Below are 18,314 nucleotides of genomic sequence, written 5' to 3'. Positions count from 1 at the left end.
CAGTAAAAAGACGAGAAAAGGGTTTTCACCGGTTTCTTTTTATTATTCGACGAATATTTTCGTGTAAACAACTTTTTGTTTGTTTTAGCGTGAATTGTGTCTCGGAGAGAGGATGTTTATATTTTTCTTCAAATTTTGTTTCTAATTTAAAAGATTTTTCAAAAAATAAAATAAAATTTGAAAAATAATTTTTTCTCATCAAAATTCAATGGATTTAAAAAAAAAATTTTAAGAAATTTAAACTAAAATAGATTTAAAATAATTTTTGAAAAATGTCAAAAAATAAATAAATTAAAAAATAACATTTTTCATCAAAATTTTGTAAATTAAAAAAATTAATGTTTAAAGAATTTTAATAGAATTTTATCTAAAATTGCAAAAAAAATAAAAAAAAAATAATAATTTTTTCACTTTTCAAATACTGTTTATTAATTTTTTTTTATTTTTTCGGTTTCTTAAAATATATTTTTTTATGATTGCAAGACCATCAAAACATGAAAAAAAAAATTTTTTAAAATATTTTAATACAAATTGGAGGAAAATAATTTTCTAAAAAATTGAAAATTAATTTAAAGTATAAAAAAAATAATTAATTTATTAAAAAAAAAAATAAAGATTTAAGGAAATTTTTTCGAAATAATTTTAAAAAAATGCCAAAAATATTTAAAAATTATTAAAAATAATTATGATTTAAAAATATTTATATATTTTTCGCATTTTTTTTTTAGATGCGAACCACAAAATATTTACAATCCAAAAGATTTTGTTTACAACGCAAGAAAAGTTCGACAAAGTGAATGAACTTTTCCCTGCCTTGCTTTCGAAGAATTCCTGCTTGACTTGACTCTGCCTTGACTGATATTCAATTTTGTTCAATTTTCGAGATAATATCAAAGACATCTTTTCGTTTAAATTGAATTGTTGAACGTTATAATAATAACAAAGTAAGCTCAAAGCAACAGAAGAGAGAACAAAAACTCATCGGATCGAAACTATCACATGAGGCACGTAGCAATTTAATATAATAAATATTTTAGAAGAACGAGAGACAGAGAGATTAAAACCGTTTTTTTTCTAAACATTTTTAGTTGTTATTCTTTGGTCTGTTGTTCATAAAAGGTAATGCTCTACCGAGAGTTTGTACAAAAGTAACTGTACTTTTGGTTCGTTTGTGGTTTTGGTTTCGTCTTGATGAAATGTGATGATATGATGTAATGTTTTGTTAAATTATTTTCTCTCTAATTCTCCAAGTCGTCAAGTAATTTTCACAACAAATGACTCCAAAGTTGTGGTTAAATGTTGTTTATTTTACGACCGAAACACAAAAGGACATGAAAAATCGATTGGTAGCACCTAATCTTCACGTAACAAAATGCTTATCGCCAAGTTATCGCGCAAAAAACGGCAAGTAACTGCATTTAAAACATTCCTTCGTTGGAACATGTTCCGTTTTTTTTATAAAAATTGTACAATAAGTACACAAAATTTATCCAAATACGATAAAAATGAATGAAAAAATATGCAAATACACCTGTTTAAACTATATTTACATGACTTGTCGGCATAAAATTACTTTTTTGTGCTCCGTATTTGTTTGGCATTACCGTCGAAAGCGGAGGAACAAAAAAATAATCAAATAGAAATTGTTTTTTTCTTAACATGGATTGCTCAATGTTTATTTATGTAACTTACGAAACGAAAAAAGAATGAATTTTCTTATCGTACCAAAGAAAGTTCTTGAAAAATTTTCATTTTGCAACTCGACGCGTCACAAACATGCATCCTCAATTAATACGGATTAAATATTCATGCCAAATAATCCAGCTGTCGTGCGAGTATTATCGGTGTACTGTAATTTAAACAATAAAATAACAAAGGGCTTTATTGAATTTGATGAAAATTCTCTCATGTGTGAAGCAAACTTCGTTTATTAAATAGTTTTCCCCCGTGTGTGGGAGAAATGTTGCGTGCTTTGCACACTGACCTACACACTTTGTGATGGAAATGAGGGAATTTGATATTTTTAGGTCTAAATTTTATATTTAAAAAAATTTTTTTTTAGATTTTTTTTCCAGAAAATAAAAAAAAAGATTAAAAATCGCAATATATTCATAATTTTAAAATATTTAAATTATTGTAAAAATTTTATTATTTAAATATTATTATTTATTAATTTAAATTATTAAAAATTAATTAATTTTTTTTTATCTTGAACATTTTTGTTTAAAATAAAATTAAAAATTGATTATTATTTTTTAATTATTTTTAATTTTAATTGAGAAAAGCAAAAATATCATTTTTTATTGGAATTTTATTTTTTTACGAAATTTTTTTATTCATTTTTTTTTGTTTCGTATTAATTCATTTTTTTATAGTCAACTATCAAAAGTTTAATTTTTATAAGTTTTAATTATTTTAAAATATTTTTCATTGTTAAATTTTTAATTTAAAAAAATAATACATAAATTTTTAATAAATAAACTTTTAATTATTTAATAAAATTTTAAAAAAATATTTTTTTAATTAAAATTATTTTTATTAATAAAATGTTAATTAAAATCGTAAGATATTCAAACAGAATTGAAAAATTCAAAGAAAAAATATTAGGAGCTCCAAAAATGGTTTTCAGAAAAATAATTTTTTGATGCTTTCTATTGAATTTTTGACTTAAAATGCTTACTTTTTTTAAAAAAGTTTCAAATTTTGTCTCTAATTTGGTTCAATTTGGAATTTTAAGAGTTAAATTAATACTTTAAAGAAGTTAAATTTACTACTTTTCCATTTTTAGAGCACTTTCGATGCCTATACCGCTCTATTTTCATCTAAATTGCACTCTAAATTGGTTTGTTATTCAAATATACATGATTTAATTAGATTTATTTAGTGATTGAACAGCAAGTGAGGGGCGGTGCGGCAAATCGACCTTGTTTTCTTGTCGCACATAAATCTCCGAACCACACTCACACACATATCAGCTCGAAGGGAAAACATATTACATCCGATATTAATGCCATTTAGCAGTCAAGTCACATATTTGTCGTTATCAACGTGCGCCTCGATTTATGCACGTTCCGACAATCCCGCATACAAAATATGCGAAATATATTGACTCGACACGATAAATCTGCCGATGCGATGCCAAAAGCAGGTGAATAGTAACTAAATATGGTGCAACGCTCAAGTTTGGCTTCGGTGTCATCAATTATTTATGTGAAATTGGTTGGAAATTTTTCGATTAAATGCGTTAAAATTCCATTTTAGAGAAATTCTCGCAGAAAAGTGACACAGTGCCTCAATTAAAATATCATAAGATGAGAGAAAATCAATAAAACGACGACGAATTGTCTAATGGAAAATTATTATTTGCATGAAATTTGAGTGCTTCGAAAATAATTCTGAATAATGAGATTATCTTCAAGAAAGACGCCAACCGAAAGCAGTCTCTTTGTGATTTTTTCATTTTTCTACGCAACAAATCAACAGATGCTCGCAATTGGCAGTTACTTTTTATCTCTTGGTCGTTGGAATGGTGTGTTGATGTCCAGTCACAAAAAGAAATGAGGAATAAAATTCAATTATTAGTCGTTGGGCAAGCTATTAATGAAGACTGTTCAACAACGACGTCTTCATTGCAGGTCAAAGTGTCCTTTTTGCCGTTAATACAGCCCACGAGAGAGACACAAACCCACAAAAAATGTCAAAAACAGAATTTTTCCTCGTATTTTTGTGTTGTGCGAAAATTCTAAATATAATAAAATTATCCAGAGAGAAATTTTTCTTTCATAAGCGACCTTCACAGTGGCTTGACATGAGCTTTTTTCAAGGGAATTGTTCTGTTTTTGTTCCGAGAAACATTTTTTGTGGGGAAAAGTAAAACGTTAAAGTACAAAATCCTTTAATTGTGTTACAGCAACAAAAAGTTCTTTGACATCAACTTTAGCTCTTCTTGTGTGAACGTGCCTTTGTTTCGGAGTTGTAAAAGCGAAATTCAAAGAAAATGTTTTGGGGGAGATGCGGTTACGACTTTTCTACGACGATAATAACGGTAATCTTGTTTCTGTCATAATTTTCGTCAGAATTTCCTTGACGGAAACGAAATTCGGCGAAACGTGAAGAAAGCCTCGGTTGATGGCTAAAAGTTTTAATGGTCACTAAAAATAGCACGCTCTCCCATCACATTGCACAGGTGTGTCTTTGTAAGTATGATGGCTACTGAAAATTACGCTAAACATTAAATTTTTACACACAATGTCTTTAACGACGACAATTCCATCATAAATACTGTAATTAAGTTAAAATGTTTGTTATTTGTTCATTTCTTTCTTTTTTTTTTTTTTTTTTATTGTGTCTATGCGAAGTTCTTTACTTTCTTCGTCGAGAATCATTAAAAATTTAAATAACTGTCATTTTCTTTGTTTGTGTCTCGTAATTTTTGTGACCTTCTTACCTAGACATGAGAAATTTTTTTTCGTAAAATTTGTTGGAGGAATCAATTTGTAACAAAAAAATGTTTATTTTGGTATTTTTTATTTATTTTTATTTTGTGCATCACAACAAAGCACAAAAAAAAGTTGTCTCATCAAAAAAATTTCAATTGATGTCACAATTTTGCTTCGTTAGTACTCGACTTGGTCTAGTCAGTGTTTGATTACAAATTCAACAACAACAACAAAAATCCATGAAAAAAAAAATTTCAGTCGTAAACAACAATTTTTTGCATACTTATTTATTTTAAACACGTTTTTATTTTAATTTTTTTTTTTGTTATTATTTTGCCAGTGACGACAAAAATAACACGTTTCGCGAGGAAAATTATAACAAACACGCAGACAGCCAACTAAAAAGCGGTTGAAAGTCAATTAGAGTGAGAATTAGGCTAAAACTGTGTTGATATTTATAAATTTCTTGTGATAGGCGGGAAATTGTGTCAGTGTGTGCGATCGATGGTCGCTTGTAACGGAGTGCAATGGGTGATGAACGAGTTTCGGTGAATCGAAGAAAACGGTTGAAAAGGAAGAAAACGTGAAATAGAAGTCATAAAAGTGATGAAATTTAATATAAGAATGTGGTGACATTGGATTTGTTTTAAATTTTATCTCGTTAAACGGTTATAACTTTTAAAATTTTAAGGATTTTTAATAATAAATTATATTTTTGTTTAATTTTATGCTCTTATTTATTTATGATATTTAATTTATTATCGAATTTTTTTAAAATAAAAAATCAATCATTCTCTAAAAATTTAAATTTTTAATAATTTATTAATTTTTTTTTAATTCAACATCAATAAAAATTTTAAAAAATAATTAAGATGTATAAAAATAATTTTTTTAAATATTTTTTTTTAATAAATCAAATTTAAAAAAAATATACATAATATACTTTAAGTTAAAATAAATTTTTATTAATTAATTTTAATTAAAAATAGCTAAAATTTTAATATTCCATGTTTTTGAGTATCAAAATATTACATTGAAATTATTTTTTATACATAATATATTTATTTATATATATTTAGTTGTAGGTATATTTATTTATTTTTTATTTAATGCAAATTTAGAAGTGAATTATTTTTTTTTAGCTTTCATATGAATATATTTTCCGAAAACCTTATTTTTCATACATCTCATTAATCAAGATTTTTTAAAGAAAAAAAAATAAATATTTTTATTATTAATAATAAAGTATTTTATTTTTTTATTAATTAATTTTAGATAGAATTTAGCACAAAAATAATAAAATTTATTAGTATTAAAATTTATTAATTAAAAAAATTATTTATTATTTTATCTTTTTTATTAAATTATATCAAAATTATTCTTTTTTAAATTAAAAAAATGTATAATTTCATAAAAGGTCATTCTGTTGCTTCCCATCAAAATCTCAAGTGACACCAAATCATCACTTCATTACTTTATTACTTGACAATCTGCAATTAATTTAATATTTTACACGCGCGCGCGCTCATTCTCAACATCTGCTACTGCATAATACTCCAATATTTACAGTAAGTGCTGAATTAAAAAAAAAACACAACTTAGATTTCACCTACTTTTTCGACGTCATTTAACATCACTCATAATAATTTCAATTTTAATACAACACAAACCGTGACATAACAAACAATACGACAAATCCCATTAAAATAAGCAGATTGCTCTTGATTACCTCATTCGTCACTCATTCACTCGCATAAAATGCATTTTCTGTTGTGTTTGTGTACAAATTCGCGCGAATGGAAAGAAAATACGCTACGGGGCAGTTTGTAGTTAGTTTTAGTTGGTGTTGATTGCATTTGCATTCAAAGCGATATGACGACAAGCAACGCCAGAGATATGAAATGTTGCAATAATAATAAAATAAAATATGAGTGATGATGACACACTAATTGCATCTCCTGTATTTTTTTGGATTTATTGTTGCAAAGATAAGGAAAAGTAACAGAAAAAAATATCAAAGGACGAGAAACATCAAAGAAGTGTGATGTCGCTCATAAATAATGAATTCAATGACAAAAGCTCTTGATAAATAATTAACGTAACACCTCCCTTCTTTGCTATTTTTAGAAAAAAAAATTACGTTAAAGGTCAAAATCTTATTTTTAGACATTTTTTACGTCAAATAAATTCCCAAAAACTGCTTTTGAAGTATTTTCCCGGAAAAACATCAAAAAATTGCATCAGCTGTTTCGTCATAATTTCTTCAATCAAATGCCTTTAAAAACGGATGCTGATAACGATCTCTTGCAATAATAATATTATATTTCCTTTTCATATTTTTACAATATTGACTGCTTTTCTTCTCCCTTTCTCGGTGTATAAAAACAAAATTTTCCATCTTTATGTATTTTTTTTTTTGCACAAAAGAAGAGAAGTCAGTCACGAATTGATAAATGAGATTCTGAAGCGGTGCCAAAATAAGAGAAACGAAAATAATCTTCATAATAATAAAAATGAATGAAAAAAGAATTGGAGTATGGTGAATATGCTTTGGAGAATGAAATGTAATATTTTTATAACATCTTTTTTTTAACGGTAACTTATTCACAAGGAGACATTTGTGTGTTATGTAAGAGGAATTGTAAGCCGTCGACCAGTGTAGGGAGACACGTAGAAGCATCGAAAATATATTTTAATGGAGAAAAGTGTGAGAAAATTATTTTTTGAAGGTCGTTTTTTTATTCGTTCTTTTGTATCATTCGCAAATTTATTGAAATAGCGGGGGATGACGAATATTATAATAAATAAGGCGGAAGCAATTATGAAAAATGTTTTGTAGTTTATCTCATTATTTAAATGTGTATGAGATTTAGTCAAAAATAAATAAAAACATAAAATTATGGAAAATTTAGAAAAAAAATCTCTTTGTTATTCATTTTGTGGATTTTTCACAAATTATTAATTTTATTAAATTATATATTTAAAGATTTTAGAAAAAAATCCTTTAAAAAATTAATTAGGTATATAAAATAAAATATTTTTACTATTTTGAAAAGAAATTAATTTCAATAAATCTAAAAAAATCATAATTTGTTAATTTTAATGCAAATATTAAAAAAAATTGCAGTTTTACCTAAGTTTTTTAATTTAATTATTTTTTATAATTATTAAATTAATTTGAAATTAAAATAAATAAAAAAAAATACCGTAAAAAGTTTTTAATTAAAAATAAAAATTTTTATTTAAAAATTAAAAAAATAATTTTAAATTAAATAAATTTAATTAATTCTGATAAGAATATTTATTCAATTAATTTTTGTATAAGAAAAAACAACTGAAAGGAATAAATACCTAATTTCAAATTATTATTCAGTTTTTTTCAATTTAAAAAAAAATATAAAAGTTTAATTTTTTTTATCATTTTCAGTTGTTTTCTTAAGCAAAAAAAAAATTAAATAATTTTTTATCTTAATTTTATTTTAATTAAATTTATTTAATTTAAAATAATTTTTTAATTAAAAACTTAACGGTAACTGAATTGACATTTTAGAATTTTTATTTAATTTTAATTTTTTTATTTAATTTATTTAATTTTAAATATGAAAAAAAAATATGATACATAACATGAAAAATTTTCCATCATCGCCTCCGCCTTCATAAAGAAGAAACAATATCAAGGGGATTTAAAACAAAGCATTACGAAACAATTTTTATGAATCGCTGCCAAAAACTGTCAGGTTTTCCAAAGTCCCAAGTAATCATTGAAGTGGAATGCGACATTTTCGACAATTTTCAAAGCCGTAGAGTTTCGCAACTCAAATCTAAAAGCCACATATTTAAAGCTAGACACTAAGTAGATAAGATACGGTGCTTATCTAACTTTTTTTATTCTATGAAACAAACAAAACAGAACACTTGACGTGAAAAAATGAAGTGTTTGCTCGTTATAAAAATGATAAAACAATGTTATATGAGTAACAAAAGTGACTCACTTTCGATTAAAAATCACACACAAAACCAGCTTATGGAATGAATAGACACTTTAATTACGACATTCAGTAGAAAAACCGCCTTTAACGCGTAAAGTGTGATTACATTCTTGGATTGTTTTTCATTAAAAATTCCATTCATTGCACGGAAAATGTAATTATTATTTACAAACAGACAGCAAAATAAAAAAAAAAGTGAAGAGACATCCTCTATATTGATTTTTTTGCCATTACCGGCATCGACAATCGCGCGCACCACGTGCAAAAAAAAAATAAAACGAGGTAGAAGAAGAAAGAGTAAGTGATGAAAGTGATTTATGTACATAACCGACCGCCAACAAGCGGATATTTGCATGTTAGGTGGCGGAATATGGCTCGTATCGAAGACAAAACACAAAAATAAAAACGATATTGACATTGAACTAAAACAGGAAATTGAATGAAAAACCGATGAAATTGTCGTTGTTTACGAGGTTCCGTTCATTTTCATGAGTTATCACTTGAATTTCTGCAAAAAAATTTTTTTTTTGCAACGAAAAATCTCGATATGCCAAAAATGCTTGTGTGTCACACCATTTTATAGACTTCCTTCCAGAAAATACAGTTTTGACATTAAAATAATCTCTCTTCATTTTTATTACGTTTAAAAAAAAAACTTTTTCGAATTAAATTTAAAATATTTATGAAAAGTCGTGAAAAATTTATATTTTTATTTATTTGCCAGCAGCAGGCACGTACATGCACTATACAATAATAATCACAACAAAAAGTTTTAAATATAAACTAAACCAACACAAGAGGAGATAAGCAGTTATTGTTACAAAATTTGTCTGCAAAAGACGAGAAAAATTTAAAAATAAAACAAAACACGACGAGGAAGCGTTTCTGACGTACAAAAAGAAAGAAAATGGAAAAATACGAGCTCAAGTGGCGCCAAAGAAAATCTTGCAGTTTGTTTGTAAAAAGAAATGTAAAAGGATTTGGCAAAGAAAATAATTTTTTTTCCAACGATAGACGAGCGACCGAGAACGATAGAAGAAAATCAATCGCTGCTTTGTGTCTTCTTCGAATGTCTGCATGTCGTCGATTTCTTTGACGTTTTTTTTTGCACAAATCGTAATTTTCTTACACAGAAAAAGTTGTCTTATTTGATTAAGGCTCGCATTGAATCATTCATAAAAACATTTTTTGTGATTTTTTTTTCAATTTTTTGAACTGCTGAAGATAAAATGCAGCAAAGGGGAACGTTCTCTGTAATAATGTTTCTCATATTTTATTTAACCATTAGTTTTGTCATTTGCAATTTGTCAGTCTGTGAAGTGCAGGCATGCACAAAAGTTGCATGCTCATCATCCTCGCATCAGATGTTTTTCTTACATCTTACGGGAAGATGCGGGAAATTTAAAAAATTATTTATTTAATTTAATTTTTAATTAATTTATTTAAAATAATATTTTGATTTTTTTTTTGATGATTTGAAAAAAAAAATAAAATAATTCCCAAAAATAAAAAAAAATAAAATGAAAAAATGTTTGTTAAAAAAATAATAAATACCTAATTAAATTAAATATTTTTTTAGAAAAGAATTTTAAAATGAAAATTTAAAATTTAAAAATTTTTTTTTTTGTTAATTTTTTTATTTTTTTAATATTTTTTTTTTTTTAATATTTTTAATTTTTTTTTTAAATATTTTTTGTTTCATTTTTCAAAGATCCTTAAATTTCAAAGAAAAATCAAAATAATTTTTATTTCTCATTTCCCGCATTTACCGGGCTTAGTTTCAACTCGACATGGAAAACTTTTTAATTTTTCTTCTCATTTATTATTATTTTCTCATTTTTTTCTCTATTTTTCTTTCAGATAGATTTTTGCAGCGCAACACATCACACGGAGAAACTGGGCGAAAAGATAACAAAGTGTGACAGAATTATCATTAAAAAAAGTGAATTTCATAAATAATTTCTCTCAATAAGTTTTAATTAAAGAAAAATATTCGAAAAGTAAAGTAAAGTGCATAAAATAACAAAGTATTTAAATATTAATGAGAAAAGGATGAAAATAATTGAGTGAAAAAATTTTAATGAGCACCACGCTTCCAGGCTTTTAAAATTAAGCCAATAAAGTTTCGAAAGAAGGTCATGAAATAACAAGAAAAAAAATGTAAATTATTTCAAACAAAAAAAAAATAAATTATTAAAATTAAAAAGAAATTTTCACCATGAAACAACGAAAAAAATATTCAAGTCAAAGAACTAGAAATTTATTGCTGCTTTTCGCAATAAATCTCCTTCTTATCTCACTGCCATGCCCGAGCCGTGCTCAGGATGTCGAGTCAAACGAGCTCGACCAAACCTCCAACGATATCGTAAATCCCGATGAATATCGCAAGAACGACCAATACCATTACATCGCGTCGCCGTCGTCACAAAATGCCGTGACCGAAATCACGGAAACCTCAGTCACGGGGGAAAAGGTGTTACGAATGTCGGAAAGCCCGTATCAGCTGCGAACAGATTTGGTCGTTGAACGCGGTGCCAAATTGATGGTTGAACCGGGTGTTGTTGTGTATTTTGCACCAATGGTCGGCATCACCGTCAAGGGAGTCATTAAAGCAATTGTAAGTATGATTTTATATTGTTTTAAAACAAAAAAAGTTTAGAGAGAGGTTAACCTAAATATTACGCGTTTGGAACACATAAAACTTATCTTATCAATAAATTCTGCGATAGCACGCAGGAGATAAGCAATTTTGTCTCGGAGCTATGATAAGCGGGTGATTTTATGGAAGAAAAGGTGTAGCAGGTTGATTTTTATTGATTCATAAAGTTGGAGTAATGAGAAATGTTCAAGTGCGCGCGTGTAAATATTGATTTTTGATAACGACGTTTGATGAGTTGTTACAGAAAAATTGGAAAAATGAGGTGTAGGTCAAATGATATTTAAAAAAAATCAAAGAAAATTGATGAATCACTTGAAACAGTTTGAGGTTATTCAATATTTTATTATTTTTTTTCTATAAAATTGTTGATGTTTTATCAAAAATAAGCAATTTTGTTATATTTTTTATATCATCTTGAATATTAAAAGCAATATTTTTTTTTGCAATATTATTTTATTTTTTTTAATAAATAAATAAGATTTTTTTGCCATCGGCTTCGAAGATATTTTTATGCAAAAAAATTTAAAAAAATAAAAAATTTATAAAAATAAATAATTTTAAATTCAATTAAATTTAATTAATTAATTTATTGTTTTATTAAATTAAATTTTTATTAAATTTAAATTATTTTAACTAAATTAAAAATTATTAATAATTTATTTATTTTAATTAATTTAAAAATAAAAACAAAAATTTTAATTGTATAATTTTATTTTCAAGTTGAAACGTGATTGAAGAATATATTTTTGAAAAAAAAACATAAATAAAATAAATACAAATTTGTCTAATTAAATTTTTAAAAATTATTTTGGTAACTTTAAAATTCTTTTTGTTCAAATTTTTATTATTAAAATAATTTTTTATCTTATAATTTTAATTTAAAAAAAATAATTAAAATTCAATTAATAAAAAAATAATTAATATAAATTTTAAATTAATTAATTAATTGAATTTAATTTTTATAAATCTTTTTTTTTTCATTAATTTGTAATTTAATTTTTTTAATACATTTTTGAAAATAATACAAGTTAGATTTTTTTTATTTAAATTAAAAAATTTTTCTCACGCTCACTATCTGTTGTCACCTTATTAACGCAACCAAAAAGTGAATAATTTTAAACAAATTTTATCTAAACACGTGCATTGACCTTGGCAATGAACCCAATTCATATGTAACGTTCCGCCATCAAATTTCAGCTGCATGCATCAAAAACAACAACAACATACCAACATTAAAAAATCATAAAGTTCAAACACCGGAAATATTTTCTGTGCCGTAGAAAAAGTAAATAAATCAATTAAAAAATATTCTTTTTAATTGTGTTCACTCATCGTTCCATAAAAGTGAGCAGAGCAGCTATCAGCAACAATATTGCACAAAAAAATCAAATAAATTATAAAAAAGCCCGTTAAAGCTCATTCTACCAGGCCGGCATATTTTTCTCGTCATATCTTTGTCGTGTAGCAAAGCAAGAAGAAGCGCATGTAGGAAAAAATTAAGCACCCAAACGTACGGCGACGACAACGAACGAAACACATGAAAAATGGCTTATTTATCGATTGTTCCATAGTGTATGTCAAAAACTTTTCTTTGATAATTTTTAAGCTTATTATTTAAAAAAAGAGGAAATGTAACGGCTGGACAAGCAATAGCAACGTCAGCGGGTGGCAAACTAAACTAAAACCCACACATTCAGTTTTGTTTTGATGTTTTCCATATTCTGCCGTTTTTATTACATCCCCTCAGTTTATTTTTTGTTGTACGACGGAAGAACAGAGACGTGTGAGTGTGCTTAATGCATGCGCATTTCTAATAAGCTCTTAACTTTTATCATCACTTGAAAGTTCTTCCAGGAAGCTTCCTGACTTTTTCTTTTACGTTTTGTTTTTTTTTTTGTTCAAAATTGAGCGTTAATCAAATGAATTGATGAAAAAAAGCGACGACGGTGTCGGCTCGTGCCTTCAATTAAGCTGATCACATCATGAGTTTTTGTTTGTTCTTCCTTTATTTCTCTTTTCATCATCCTTTTTTATGTTTTTTACGCATTCATTCATTCATTCATTAAATGTAAGTGCGTGAAATAAACACCCGTATCACACACAAAGATCAGGATGACGACCAAAAAAGTGCCGGTTTTTATTATTGTATTCAAATGTGTTCCATTGAAAAGTAGATAAGGCTGATACAAAAATCAAAAATGTTTTCTATTTCATAGAAAGTTTTTTTTCTATAAAATTTCATAAGATTTCGCTTACTTTTGGTCATATTTTTTTTAAATAAAAAAAAATTAAAATAATAAATCACAAATTTAAGTGAAAAAAAAAATTAATTTTAAGAAAAATTTCAAGTTTTAAGACATTTTGATAAAAAAAATTATTTAAATAAAAAAAAATCTGTTAAAAATTTAAAATTTTCTTACTTTTTCATGTTTTTTTTATCACAAATTATCAAAAAAAAAAACAAAAATAAATAAATAATAATAAATAAAATAATAATTTTAATTTTATTATTTATTTAATTTATTTCTAACATATTTTATTTTAAATTATTCAAAAAAATAAAATAAATAAAAATAATAAGAATAATTTTTAAAAAATTATTATTTTAAATTTTAAAATTTTTATTTAAATAAAATTTATTCATCAAAAATGTCTTTAAAGTTAAAATTTTTCTTTAATTTAATTTTTTTTACCGAAATTAGATATTGCTCTAAAAATTTTCATAAAAAAATAAAACAAAAAAAAACCCAAAAATATTTAGATTATTGCTCTGACCTTAAAAAGGTTCCACATTAAGAGGTATATTATTACAGAGGAAGATAAATGCATCCCCAAACGCCAATCTTTTAGTGTTTTATCTGACGTTTGTTGTTACTATTTTTGTTTTGTTTGTCTAATGTGTTATATTAACTTGTAAGAGGAACAGAATTTCACGTGTTACAAACTTTTTTTTTCTCTTCATAAAAAAATTATTCAACAAATAAACGTGAGGTGAGTTGAAATAGATAAGCATGAAGGTAATAATAAATGTACAAAAATAGAAGAAGAAATAGAAGAATAAAGGAAGAATAAAAAATGTATGCATGCACTGATGCACCGGTCGCTATCATTCTATTCTTCGTACATTGTTTATTGTTTATGCATTAAAATAACAAAAGGTTCCTTAACCTCGTTAGAAGCGGTCGATGACCCATTTTAATGTTTTTTACGTGTTCATGTCTTGAAATTCTTTGGCTTTTACCTTTTTTTCGAAGGTATTTATTTACAATTGTCGTTATTGTTGTTGTTATTAGGTGTGTGTCGTGTATAGAAGCAAATAAATGAAAAGACATGAATGAGAAAAAAAGTTGGCTCAGGTGTTTGTTACACTTTTTAGTAGAGAACTTTTAAAGAAAGTACTTTTGTTAGTTGGTTTTGTGTGTGTTAAAGAGCGATTAATTTTGGTATATTTTGACTAGTTTGTGACAAAATGGGTTATAAAGTGCAGTAATATTTTATATTATTTTTTTAAATGTAAAGTTTTTTTTATGTCGATTCACGTTTTGAATTAAATTCAACAAAAATAATAAATAAATAAAATAAAAAATAAAATAAATATAAAATCAAAATAAAAAAATGTCTAAAATTATTTTTTTGATAAATTAATTAATAAATTAAAATAATTTTTTTTATTAAATTGATTATTAAAAAAATTTTTTTAAGTTTTTTAAATTTTGTAAAAATTTATTATTTTATTTTATTTTCATTTTTTTTTATTTTTTAAGTCTAAAATCTTTGATAAATACCCTTAAAACCGCTTAAATTTAATTTTATTAAGGGAGTTTGAACTAATTTCTAGAAATTTTCATAAGATATAATTTAATAATATTTTTTTTTCGATCCAAAATTATTTCTGATTTACCTTTCATTCATTATAATCCACTATAAAATTCCTTTCCTCCTACTTTTTTTTTATTTAATGACCTTTATTTATTATTTATTAATATCCATCTCGCTACCTAATCTAATAAAAAATTATTATTTCATCTTCATTTATTCTTATTTTTTTTCGAATAAAAAAGAGAACAAAAACGAAACTGTCCTTTCACAATTCTTCTATTTTACGTTCCATTCACGGGGTCAACGTCTTCACCATCAGCTGGGTTTCTTATAAGAAATTTGATGCTTACACGCTACTTTTTTTTTGTTCGTTGCATTTCGTTATTTATTTTTATGTTTGGAGTCATAATTCGTACAAAGAACAAAACTTTTAAATTAAGGACGCGTGTTTCATAAAAAAGGACACAAAAAGGAGGAATTGACCGATATCATGTTAGTAGTGCGTTTCGTTTATGTTTCAAGCATAAAAAGGTCACTTACCCAAATTGTTGTCGAAATACATTCATTCAAAAAGATAAAGATATTTTATTTCGGGTGATACTAAACCGATGATAAAAGGTCTGTGGCACTGTGCGGGTGTCAGAAAAAACATTCAAATTACACACCATCGGTCACTTTTTCGGTCCTTTAAAAGGCAAAGCAGCAATTTGTTTGTGTGGTCCATGACAAAAGGAACGTAGAAAGGATGGAAGAACACGTGATACATTAATCAAGTGCTCAGCGGATCGAGGAATAAAAGCTTAAGTAAGTCATTAAATGCGGGTTAAAGTCAAAAAAATGTTGAACAGAAGCGAGAGAAAATCAATTTAAAATTTTAAAGGAACATTTTTCATCGATTTAAGTAGCATTGAATAAACCCTAAGGACAAAAAACGGGTGAAATTGGCCCTTTAAGAGATTAAATTGACATCTTTAGGAGTCAAATTGACCTCTTAAGAGAATTTTAGAGATTAATTTAACTTTTTAAGGAATCAATCTGAAGGATCAACTCAATTTTCTTTAAAGTTTATCATCTACAGACCCCAAAAAATTATTTTTTAGGGTCTGTAGATGACAAATTCCAACTAGGGAATGAAGTTGATCCTTCAGATTGATTCTTTAAGATATCCATTTCTTACATAAATCTCTAAAATTCACTTAAGAGGTCAATTTAACTCCCTAGGGAGTCAATTTAATCTCTTAAAAGGCCTAAATTTCACCCGTTTTTTGTCCGTAGGGCAATTAAGTGTCACTTTTATTGATTCAAAATGCATTCCCACACACTTGGTCGCATTAACACGCAGGAAATACCTTTCTGTGAGTCCATCTTGCATGACTGAGTGACAAGAACCGACAACATTTGACAGGAAATCACTGCGTATTGCATAACTTTCAAACTGAAATCTGTTTCAATTAACAGTTCAATGAGTCCAGAAAATGTAAAAAAAAATTGTTCGCTAAATAATTTCATTCATTTAATTTCATTCGGTCATAAAAACTTTTTTTTTCACTGAAACGAAAGGGAAATGTCATTTATTTTATTTTTTCTCTCGCATTTTCATGACAACAAGCGCAAGCAGCCAAGTATGCCAAGCCAGGTCGTAATGTTGAAATTACTTCATATTTTGTTGTAAATATTTGAACGTTGCGGCTCATTCGTATTTCGTTCGCATATTTATCATGTTTTTTTTTAGCTTTTCGGGGAACCGACTGGTAATATATCTATTTTTATGTACAAAATGTAATGAAATTACGCGCAGCCATTCACGAGGAGGGAGTAAAAAGTGTTCTAAATGGTTTTATGACTGCTCGTTATGTGACTTTTTCCATGGAAATTTATGCTAGAGAGGGTCAAATCCAATCAAGAGAAGGCGATTTGCGTCGTAAATCATTCATTTTCCGTTTATCCGGTGAACTTTGCCCAGTTAATGTCGACAGCAGACATGCCGAGTTACTACTTGTCGACGTCAGTTACGAAACAGTAGCCGAGAACAAAACAAAACGGATATCGTTCTGTGCGAGAAGCAGAAGCGACATGACATGAATGCCTAATGAACTTAACTCGCATTTAACTGTTTTCATGTGATTTATATAAATAAATTATTTCGTGTAGGATTTCGAGCGATGATGTCTTTCAAGTGTGAGAAGCGAAGAAATGTGTGACCATGAACTTCTTTCTTTTTTTTTTGAACCCTGTGGAATATTTAAGTTTTATTTAAGACCCTCACGTTTTACAATTTAGGTCTTTTTTTATTTTTTTTACATTTTAAAAATAATTTTATAATTTAATTTTTTTTATTTTTTGAATTCTTAATTTAATTTAAATTAATTTTAATTTAATTCTTATTTTATTAAATTTTTTCCAAAAATATTTTTTAAATTTATATTATATAATTTTTTTTAAATTTATTTTTTATTTTTTTTATTTTTTAATTTATTTTATTCTTTAAAAAATGTAAAAAAAAAAAATTTATTTTAAAAAATTTAAATTAAAATTTATAATTTAAAAATTATTTAATTAAATAAAATAGAATTAATTTTATTAAATTTTTAATTTAAAAGTTCAAAAAAGACCAAAAACTCCCACGTGGGAGACTTCGTTTAATCATGAAGCAATTTTTCTCCGTAATTGACTGCAATTGCTCTTTCAAACTCTAAATTCAAACGAAAAAAGCAAGAAAATCAATACAGCTCATTAACATTGCATTTTCAGGGTCATTCATGTGATATTGATTTACTGCCATTCATTCATTCAAACTTTTAAAGTCACTTCTTCTTCTTTTTTTTCTAATTCCGCTTACGTAAACTTTGCATTTTTTCCGGCTACAATTTTTTTTTCTTACGATTCGATGAACTTTTAGACAGCAAGAGAACAAAACTTTGTGCCATTCAATGCAGTTTCTTGCATTGTTGTTGCTGTAATTTGTTTGTTGTTGTTATATAAAATGTATAATGCAGTATTTCCTGCACGACTTTTGTTCGGATTTTATAGCAGAAGAACAATATTGACGTTGTTGGTGTGTTTAGAGAACAATAGACATCATGACAATTATGTCGTTCTCTCGTGTACTCTTGTGAGCTTATTCGATACAGAAAAAAAAAGTTAATAAAAGATTGGGTTTTTAAACAAGTTTTTAATCTGAAAATCGAGAAAAGAATGTCAATCGCAAGAGGAGACAATAAAATTGAGAAAAATGAATTTTTATTGGAGCAGAAACATTGTTGAGGACGGAGGAAATGAAGAAAAAAATATTTTAAGCTGAAAAAGTGATTGAATTGGACATTATTTGAATTTTTTGAGGCTTGAGGCTTAACACAAAGTATTTTAAAATTGAATTTTAATGAAAAAAAATCAATAATAAGTGCTTTA

At 26.1% G+C, this 18,314-nt stretch overlaps 1 protein-coding gene across 5 annotated transcripts in view; it reads left to right on the top strand.

Moving 5' to 3' along the window:
• Nucleotides 1–18,314, top strand: part of LOC134832722 (protein bark beetle) — a 57,498-nt gene that overhangs the window by 17,210 nt on the left and 21,974 nt on the right. For 3 of the 5 annotated variants that reach the window (XM_063846846.1, XM_063846848.1, XM_063846850.1), the window contains exon 2: nucleotides 10,289–11,045. In XM_063846846.1, coding sequence (XP_063702916.1) covers nucleotides 10,647–11,045 — 399 coding nt within the window. In that variant the 5' untranslated portion in view covers nucleotides 10,289–10,646. Of the gene's footprint in view, nucleotides 1–8,586; nucleotides 8,726–10,288; nucleotides 11,046–18,314 lie in introns of those variants that run through there. The other 2 variants (XM_063846849.1, XM_063846847.1) reach the window with 2 other exon arrangements.

This window comes from Culicoides brevitarsis, chromosome 2 (genome assembly GCF_036172545.1).
Source record: "Culicoides brevitarsis isolate CSIRO-B50_1 chromosome 2, AGI_CSIRO_Cbre_v1, whole genome shotgun sequence".
NCBI classification, from domain to species: Eukaryota; Metazoa; Arthropoda; class Insecta; order Diptera; family Ceratopogonidae; genus Culicoides; species Culicoides brevitarsis.
Note: the sequence above shows the minus strand (reverse complement) of the source record. Positions and strands in the feature narration are given on the sequence as shown.